General features: G+C 45.0%; 1 protein-coding gene across 1 annotated transcript in view; it reads left to right on the top strand.

Moving 5' to 3' along the window:
• The first annotated feature begins 3,625 nt into the window (after positions 1 to 3,625).
• The window catches only part of FASN (fatty acid synthase), a 41,365-nt gene continuing 34,759 nt past the window's right edge, over positions 3,626 to 10,231 (top strand). Inside the window, exons 1-2 of the mRNA XM_071451492.1 lie at positions 3,626 to 3,772; positions 9,619 to 9,765. Coding sequence (XP_071307593.1) covers positions 9,639 to 9,765 — 127 coding nt within the window. The 5' untranslated portion in view covers positions 3,626 to 3,772; positions 9,619 to 9,638. The remainder of the gene's footprint in view (positions 3,773 to 9,618; positions 9,766 to 10,231) is intronic.

Genomic DNA, 10,231 nt, shown 5'->3' with positions numbered 1-10,231 from the left:
TGAGGTTACAATCTTCATTGTTGATACTGATTTATTTTAATTATATATGTTAAGATTTTCTTGCATCATGGATTTAGAAATGCTCAGTTAACACATAGGTAAAGCCTTGTGCCTTCAGGCAGGACTTGCAGGACTTCGGCAGATGTTTTGTTGAGAAACGGTAGATGTGATTTAAGCTTAGAAGTGGGATGCCTCAACCTACTTGTCTTCTAAATAACAATGCAACCGTTAATCCTGTGCAGCTATCTTTCCACTTGATAGAAAGGGGTTTCAAAAGATTGCATCTGAGTCTGTAGTATTTTTCATCTTCTGTAGCTCTTTCCACTTGTTCAGAGAGCATGAAAGAATATAAAATTAAATTTCTATTGTCACACCAGTGATTGTATTTTCCCTTGACAAGAGATTGTATGGACTTCAAAGCAGTGAGAAACACTGCTACAATGTTAGAATCATATATTCATAATAATACAGACATGTTGTAAGAAGTAAGTCTTAAAATAGATGAAACTAGAAGAAAACTTGAATGAGTTGTGATGTAAGAAAGGATAGCTATGTAGTAATGATCATGCCAGGACACTAATACAAGTAATCAGTTTATTTTTGTAGCATTTCCAGTAATGCTGAGATATCCTGGAACATTACAGAGATGAACTTTCCTATAAGTAAAGGAAATGCACATGAAAAATTCAATAAAAAACTTTTAATTGTGGGGATGGTCAAGCACTGGAACAGATTGCCCAGATGGGCTATGGAGTCTCCGTCTATGGAGATACTCAAAACTCAACTGGACATGGGCCTGGCCAGACTGTTCCAGCTGACCCTTGAGTTGAGGGCTTGGACTAAGTGATGTCAAGAGGTACCTTCCAATCTAAGAGATTCTGTGATTCTGCAAGTGGTATCACCAAAGTGAATAATACTTATCAGTTGCTGCTAAATATATAAAATCTAAAAAGGATAAATGAAGAAGAGAGCTACTTATGCATGAGTTGGTTTTTTTTGTGGAGTGTTTTTTTATAGAAATGCTTGCCTGATACACTTTACAAAGAGGTGTTCTCCTCAGCACCTGATAATATGCTGAAGAGCATTTGAGAATTTGAATAATTATTTTGTACTACCTGCTGAAAATATTTTGCTTTAGTGCAAAGGTGCAGTTATATTATAATCAGATGCTAGAAATCTGCAAGAAATTTCGTGAGATGTTGCTAAGTTAATATAAGGCCTGAGAGACCTTGTGAGCTTCTTTCTAAACATTTTCATTACTTGAAAATCCTGTCATTCGATTCAACATTGTTCATAAGCCAGGACAACATGATGCACTCCCTTGAACCAGGCCCTGAATGAGTTCTTTCTGTAGCACAAAGCATAGTGGTTTCTAACAACTACAGGAATTTTGGCCCAGATCACACCAGTTAAAGCATTCACTTGTTATTTCTAGAACTCAATGTGTAAATTCCAGATTTTATAATAGCTGTAGATCATCCTGAAAATTTTTTTGTTATTTACATGTTTAATATTGACCTACAGAGATGCACAGTAGTTCGGTGGTATGAGATTCTGTGCATATGTTAAAAGCAGCATAAAAGCAGTTTGTTCCGTGATATTTGTAATACTACATCTGAACCTGGAAAACATTTCTCTCTATTCCTTACACCGTGGGTGTAAGCTGATGGGCTGCAGACTTCAGAAATGCCGTTGTGTAGGTTTGTATGCAGGTTTCTGTGTTTTTTTGGGGTTTTTTTGTTTGCTTGTTTGAGGGTTTTCTGTTGGGTTGTTTTTGGGGAGGGGGTTGGTATGGGGTTTTTTAGTTTGGTTTGGGTTTTTGGGGGGTTTTTTGGTTTTTATTTGTGGTTATTTGGTGTGGTGTCCCACTTACTCCCCCTCCCATGTCAACTGGCATGCCTGTTCATGCAGACCTCTTGCCAGTAACACAGCTTTAATTTATTCAGTTTCCCTGAGAAACAGGTTTCCTTAAGTCAACTGTAGGTAAGGAAAGATGATAGCTGGGTTGTTTCATTTTATTTTACTTGTGGTAGAAAAAAAAGTAGTTGAGTTATTGAACAGAGTACATCTGAGAACATAGCATGTAAGTATGAAAATTAACAAAATATGCATAATAATAAATAATATGGACATACTGTGTGGGGCAGTTGTGGCACTAAATACAGCAGGAAAATTCTCATATATTTCTCTTATGACCATAATATTTAAGAAACTGGGCACTGATTTCTAAGAAGCAGATTAGAAGAGTGGCAGCAAGGTACTACTGTGGACACTATTGAATTGTACAAAGAAAGGAATGCCTACAAAGAAGAGAATTCAAGCAGATCACGGAGTACTGAAAAGGTAAAAGAGGACATTATTTATTGCTGTCCTTATCAAAGGGTTAAAAACCTGTTATGTTGAGGAATATATAGATAAAGGCAAAAAGTCTGCCCGAGAAGGTCTAAATGGAGCTGTATTGCGAAGCGGCAGTGCAAGCGCGACCCGGGAGCGGGGCCTCTGCCCAGAGCCTGTTCAAAGCCATGAGGGAGAGACAAGGCGGGGAGACTTTCCTGCATCCCCGTGTTCAAGCCCACATTTGCCGACCGAAAGGCTTTTTTGTTTCGGAGAGGCAGTCGTAGGCAATACAGAAGAAAATTGAGATTCGTTACTGTTCGTGTTTAACCGAAGGAGTGCAAGTTAAGGGAAAGTGGATGAGAGGTGCCCACACGCAGAGCGACCCGCCCCGTTCCGGTGGGAAGGGGGGCGTAGCAGGGGCACGGCGGGGAGGGAACCTCTGGCGCCCGCCCCCCGCCTCCGGACTCGCTCTGCTGCCGCCAGTCAGGGCGGCGCGACGGGCCTGGGCACGGGGCAGCGCATCCCTGGCCGGCGTGCCTGCTGCCCTGTGGTAACCCCGGGACCGCGCTCCGCCGGGGTGAACGACCGCCGCCGCCGGAGAGCGACGGGCGCTGCTCGCTCTGCCGGCGGCCCCAGCCACCCCTCAGCCGTCACCACATCGCCTTATCGCTTAGCAACACCGCGCGGGCCCGCGATTGGCAGGGCCGCGCCCCCGCCCACGTGCCCCCGCCTCCGCATTGGGTGCCGTCCCGGGATTGCGCGTTCTGCCCCGCGTCCTTTCCCTTTGTGCGCCGCGGGTGCGCGCGGGCGCTGCGCGATCCCACCGCGCTTGGACTGGCGCCCGCCGAGCCTTCGCCTCAGTCGCCGAGCCACGGTGCCGGCACGGTGCGGTCGTACGCCCCACAGTGTACCTACCCGCGGGGAGGTGGGAGAGGGACACGACAAGGTCCGCGCCCACGGGGGGTCGGCGCTGCCGCGTCCCCGGCCAGGCCAGGCCAAAGCCAGGCACGTCCGCAGCGCCTAGTCTTCCACGGCCTCCAGTACGGGGCGGGGCAGGGCGCGAGAGCTTGGCCCGGTGCCCGCGGGCAAGCGGGCCCGCCTGTGTCCGCCCCGGCCTGGCCAGGGTCCCCTCCTCCCGTGGAGCGGCTCTCGCGGACAGGGGTTGGCATCACCCCGGGTCTGACCGGGGCGGCCCTGCCCCGGCTCTCATTGGACTGCGGCGAGGCGTAAACTGTCAGCCCATGTGGCGTGGCCGCTGGAGGTGGCGACTGCTTAAATAGGAGTGGGAGCTAGAGGGAGATAGTGAGGAGAGCGCGGAGTATCGGCCGTGCGCAGCCCGGCACCAGCCGCCGCAGCGTCCACCCCGCAGCATCTTGATCCCGCACTGAGCTGACGACAGAGTCTTACCGACACGAAGCCATCCGCACTTGTGCAGGTATCGGCGGGACAGCGGCTGCGGCGTGGTCAGGAGAGCGGCAGTTTTTGCTCCAGGCTCCGCGGGCCGCTGCGCCCCGCGGGTGCGCTGGGGAGGCTCCATCTTGCCCTCTACGCCGGGTAGGCGATGAGGGTCCCTGGGCTCAGCGGGAGTCCGCGGGCTCGGTCCGCGCGACCGGAAGGTTCTGTTCCCCGGCCCTGGGGTCGCCGCGCCCTGTTGCTGCGGGCCGTTCTCCCGTGGCCCAGCGCGGTCGTTCTGGGCACAGTCCCCTACCGCAGCGGCCGGTTACTGCGCCGCAGCCTCCCACTCCGCCCGCCCGGCAAGGTGGCTGCATTGTGGTGCTGGCGCTCGGCCATCTTGGCGGCGGGCGGGGACCGTCCCGCCGCCACGGCCGCGACCTCCCGCAGCCGGGCCGAGCGGGATCGGGGACGCGGCCGGGCCCCGCTGTCCGCAGTCCTCGCGCGCGCCCGGCGGCAGCAGCTGCGTGAGGGGCCGCGCCCGCCGCGGGCCGGGTGGCCTCGCGCTGCCGCAGCTCGGGCGCCGAGCTCCGCGCGGCCTCGAGTGGGCGCCAGGGCCGCACGGGCCGCTCTGCCCGGGCAGCGGGGCCGCGTTCTGCACGCTGTCCCGGGTTAGCGCGAAGGCACGGTCGTGGCAGGCTGAAGAAGCTTGTGCGGGAGGATATCGGCGCTCGATATTGGGAAGGGAGATTCGCCAGTAGGTTCTGGGAATCCATCTGAGAAAACGTGCCGTGTGTATTGCTAAATTGTTCTTTCCCACTTCAGTATAAACCAGCGGCCCACACGAAATAGCCCGGTGATCTACCATACACCAGTATGGATTTGACGATGTGTTTCTATTAGGAATGTGATCATCTTCTCTCTTTGGTTGGTTTTGCACCTGCTTGGTTCTTAGTCCAAATTTCCTTCCCTGGAATACAGCCGTATAAGATACCGAATGTATATTGTCCTGGCTAATAGCTTTATTTGGATGCTTAAATTTAAACAGGCAGTATTAAGGGTGAGTAAATTGCCTGCTCCATCAGACCACCTTTGGGGGTTTTGGAGCATGTCTTGTCTTCAAAAATGGGAGAAGAAACCTCAAGCCACCTGAGCAAAGGATTCACCTTTTCCTGCAGCCTTTATCCTTCTTGAAACAAAGTGAAAAGAATAGTACATTGTGAAAGGCTGCATTTAGTGGGTGAATTCAGAGAATGAGGGCAGTTATGAACAGCTATTTTACAAACGTGATATAGTCATACTAGGAACTTTAGATTTTTATACAGGTAACTTCTGACTACTTGGGAATCAACCAAGCTGTGTTGATTCCATGAATAAAGCCTAACTTACTCTTTCTCCAGTAACAGATTTGAACCAGATTGCATTTCCCCCTAAGTAGTGCTTTTTAAATATAAACACACTCTACTGCTTTTCATTTGTGTTGTGGTTGACAGGACAAATACTTACCTGAAGCAGAGGCATTTGAAAGGTCTTTGTTAAATTGAATCTGTAACATACAGATTGATGGTAGCCAAATGTTGTCAAAAGAATGAAAGCCAGACTGTGTTTGCCTCTCTTCTGTGAACGGGGTTTTTGGAGGCAAGCATTATAACTCTTCGTAAGTGAAGTTTCTGTGTAAGGACAGTTTATTACAAATTTTAGAAATGATAGCCGGAGATTAGGAAACCTGGGTTGTGATGTAATCATACTGAAAAACAAAGAAAACAGTCCTTTTGTCAATATCTGTGCTGAGGAAAGCTATGGAGGAGTCATGAGTGTTTCATTTTACAATAATGAGAGATCCAGAGAAGGTGAAGATTTGGACTGTCTAGAAACAATAGCAGAACTAACTTTAAGGATTCTGTTCTACCATGATGAGAGCTATCAAAATAACAGTGAAATAAATATTTTGATCCTAAGAAAAGAAAATGTGCATCAGGCAAAACAAGATTTGAGTTTTATTTATCATTTCTTTGCAAACAGCTGTTTCTCCCTCCCTCTCCCCTTCCTTTCTTCACCAAACCCTAGGTGAACAAGGTACAGCAGAATAAGTTTATGTCCTGTGATTGGCAAGTCAGGTATGAGCGGGCAAAGGCATCAGATTATACCTTCACTTTGTTTGGGTTTTGGTTTTGGATTTTTTGGCTTTTCTTTCCCTCTATAAGCTTATATGCTTAATGGTCCGAGGGTAATTTCTGTAGGGAAGCAGTAGATAAAATTATTGTAAAAAAGTTGTACAGCTGCCAGGGATGGTAGAAAATGATGGTTAATGCTTTTTAAATTATTTTTTGGTGCCCAGTTAGTGAGGGACTGGAAAAAATGTTTTAAATGCAATAGAAAACAGTATTTTAACTTAAGAGCAGCTTTGATACCAGAAGGGATTGTTGGTTATTACTAGTCACAAACTGAATGAGTCAGCAACACAATAGAATTGCTAAAAAATATTGTGCAAATCCAGCAAGATGGTAGTTTAGGCTTAACTGAGGTGTCTACTGCACTGATACTTCGAGGGGAAGGAAGGGAAGGCAAGGTCGGCTGTGGTGTGTTTGCTTCTCTCCACTCAAAAGCGCTAGCTGTCTGAGGAGAATTCACACAACTCATTTTAAACAAAAGCATAGGATAAACTGATGAAGAAGAATGGTAGATGTCTGGTTGGATTCAGAAAATACAGCCTTAAGAAACAGAAGACTCCTGTTTGTCCCTCTTTATCTTCTTTGTCTCCTGTTTGGACCTGTTGCTTTTGAACACTTCACTCATCAGAGGTAGTAGGAGCAGTCTGTTTGTATGTTTTCTGTAGTCTAATCTCCTTTAAAACATCTGTAGAAATAAATGTTCTTTCTTGATCTGTGCTATGCCCTATACTTGAAAATCTGTCAATGTACTGTGTTGCTGCGTATAGTCAAAAAATGCTGTATGGAAAACACGTCTCTAATAAAGTAAAATAATAATGCAATACACCATTTGGGGGCAAAGACAATCAACTTTAAAATGGTTTACCTGCTTACTATCTGTCAAGGAAGACCGAAAACGTTGGTAGCTGTAGCAACTACTGTAATTGCTGTTTAATCGGGGATGGCTTAATATTCATGACTTTTCTTCTGACTGCTCTTGTTTTTCAACAGCAGATTCTCTCTGCTGTCTGCTGCTTAATCCATAATTTTTATTTTATCTTAGATGTGGCAAGTCTGAATCTTCCTGGTTCTTTGTGTATTAAAATATTTTAATTTGTGGCTCTTCTTACCCAAGTTAAAATTATCTTCTTGGCTCTTATTCTTCTAATTTTGATTACTGCAGCATCTTTTTCTCCACCTTTGACATAGTCTTGCTCAACTACATTCAAAACAAGTTGCCAAAAATTGTTTTGTTAATGAATTTCATTACTTCACTGTCTGAAAGCAATGCTTTGTGGATTGGTTTTACCCAGATAGAGTTTTTCTGATACTCCAGGAAAAGAGATGTGGGATGAGAAGGAACAATCAAATAAGTCATGTTTCAGTCCCCTGAAACAGAAATTATATTTCTCTCCCTAGAGATCATCACCCAAAGAGCTGAGGTATAAAATTGGGTCATACTTAATTTATCATTTTTGTATCTCATATCTTAAACTTAAATAGTACACTTTGTGCTCAAGATCTCTCTTTCCTGCCCCAGCACAGAAATGCTGAAAGTGTAGTAGACTTGTGGCCCTTGGATGAAGCCAGTAATAAAACTGACTTACTAGTTTTGTGTGAGTGGGAAAGCTCTTCAGCTCTGAGTGGACTGGGCCTAGTACTACCGACTTAAGTTTTGGGGACTAGTTTCTCAGTAAGGGCTTTGCTCGATTTGGCCCTTAATGTTTTTGGGTTTTTTTTAAACAAACAAGAGTTGAATAGACCTTCTGTTGCTGGGTGTTTGACACAAGACCTAGAAATCCAAGATGTCCTTGTGGGAGCACTTGTTTCTGCTCCCAGAAGGAATGGACTGGGTGAAGTAATCATCTCTTCTGCTTTGGTGTTAGGTATTGCATAATTCCACAGTTACTCCACAGATCTAAATCAAGATTACTGCTGAAGGAAAGAAGGGTGAAAGAAATCGGGCAGCCTCTGTGGTGTTACATTCTGGCAGAGCTACACCTCAGCTGTGCAGAGGCTCTGCTTTCCTTCTGCACAGCCCAGCAACCTCGTGCAGCTATGGGAAAGTGTCATTGTGCCTGAGCAGAGTAGTCCCTGGATGGAAGAGGGGCCTGTTTCTTGCTCAAAGGCATCAGGAAGTCCCAAAAGAGGCTGCAAAACAATGCCCAAATGAAACATCCTGAGTTGGAAAACCAGCCACTAAGCACTCATCAGACAGTCCCCATTAGTGCTGTATTTTGGAGAAGATGATCAAGCACCAGCAGCACTTAAGCAATGGGCCTGCATGCCACTATGTAGCATAATACCTGATGGAAGTCAGACTTCAGGTCTTTCATAACAAACCTTTTCCTTCAAAGTTGTTAAGGCAGACTTGCAGTTGTTTGAATGCCTAGTTTCCTTCGTGTTTTTAATTGTTTAAAATCCCACGCATTAGAGAATAGCTTGCCCCTGCTTACCAGAAGGATTATTTAAGGAAGTACTGTGAATGCTTACTTTCTCTTTGGTTCCTGCAGCTGCAACTTTTATTTATTTTCATATTTATAAAAACTCCCATCATATATATGGGTATTTCCACTACTCCTTTAACTTGTCTACTTAGGATCTAAAATTATAATTTGAATTTAACTGAAACATCAAGTTAACTTGCCTCCTCTCTACTTAGTTGTTAATATGTTTTTTTACTGTAGTAGAAGATAAAGGAGTGTAGTATACGAGCTATCATTTGGTGCTGTGGTCTGATACAGGTGGCCTGCCATGCTATGTTATGCAGCATGATGCTCTCCTGTGGTATTTGAGATTGGGGTCTTGAATGCAAATTTCTTGGGACAACAGCTGATGGTTTTCATCCTGTGTGTATTCCAGATCTGTTCTGCCAAAGCATATCTTAAAGCACCACTCTCTATCATACAGTCAGTACCACATTCACAGTTCTTTAAACATGTGGCAGTGCAGGGTCCAGTTAGGAAGCTCTTTAGATGTAACACTTAATTCTTTGGTTTTAACATTTAAAATTATCCTGAATTGTACTGTAATCTTTGTGTTTTGTGTGGGTTTTCTCCTCTGTGTGTGTATAGGGGGGTTGTTTGGTTTTTTGTTGGTTGGTAGGTTTGGTTTGGGGTTTTTAGTCAGGTTTTTGTTTGCTCAGAGTTAATGGGGGGGTTAGGGTTGTGTTACTTACTGGGGGGGTGGTTTTGTGCAGTCTTGTAGTTTCGTATGTTTGGGGTTTCTTTTTTTTCACATCCAACAAATCTTTTGATTATTGATTCTTAAGTTAGCATTTAACTTTGGAATGATTGTAGAACTTGTTTTGCTACCTGTTAGGTTTGCCTTGTAATTATGTATTTTACTATGTGTATTTCATAATTTCTCCACCCACCTGTGCTCCAGCATGTTAATCTTTCTTCTCTGCTGACTTCACAGAGGCTCCTCTGCATTTAGCAGAGGTAGACTTACTCATTTTCTGATTGTCATACATAAACTGGTGGTTCTCTGAGCCTGATGCTCCTTCAGGATTGGTTTTTTTTTTTTTCATCCTTATCAACCCTACAGGTCTTATGGTCCATTTGATTAGTTGGAATGTCTTTTTTTTTTTTTTTTTTAATAGTAGAGACTCCGTGGGTTGTTCCTGTGTGGGTGTTCCTGCAAATATGCTTGTTTGTCACAACATGTCAGGAAGACAAGACACATATACTTTCCTCTGTGTGAAATCTTACTAGCCTTATTGCTTTGTGGATCTCAGCAACAGGGAGAAGTTAAGAGATGGAGGACGTGGTGATTGCAGGCATTGCAGGAAGGCTGCCAGAATCTGACAACTTGCAGGAGTTTTGGGAAAACCTGCTTAATGGAGTTGATATGGTCACAGAGGATGATCGGAGGTGGAAACCAGGTGAGTGCTTATTGTCCCTCCTTTTGGAGCCCTGAGTTCTGAGTGTTTGAGAGGAATTATCCTATGAAAAGAGAATTTATGAGATCAAAATCCTTCCAGACCTGAATTAACTTCTGATAAATCATCAAGAAATTCAGTAACAGAATACTTTTATGAAGTGATTTGCAGAAGTCAAAAGCAGCTTTTCTTTTTCTTCTAATTGGTGACTGACTGGAACCACCGTTTAGACTATATGTGCTTGGTACAACTTGCCAAAGTAAAACTGGTTAGATAGATAGATGTCTTTTGCTGCTATATCCAGAAGAGTCCTAAAAATTACAATAGTTTTTGCTGATGCAGCATTCTCATTCCCAGATGAGGTAGGTCAGTAGATACTCATGCAACCCTCTGAGTACTGCACAGGGGAGTGAGGTTTCATGTGTAATTGAAAATCAACTGTGGTCATTCTGGTCATTCTGTACTGTGT

The sequence above is a fragment of the Agelaius tricolor genome, unplaced genomic scaffold (assembly GCF_023055355.1).
Source record: "Agelaius tricolor isolate 1412-34295 unplaced genomic scaffold, bAgeTri1.0.p SCAF_32, whole genome shotgun sequence".
NCBI classification, from domain to species: Eukaryota; Metazoa; Chordata; class Aves; order Passeriformes; family Icteridae; genus Agelaius; species Agelaius tricolor.
Note: the sequence above shows the minus strand (reverse complement) of the source record. Positions and strands in the feature narration are given on the sequence as shown.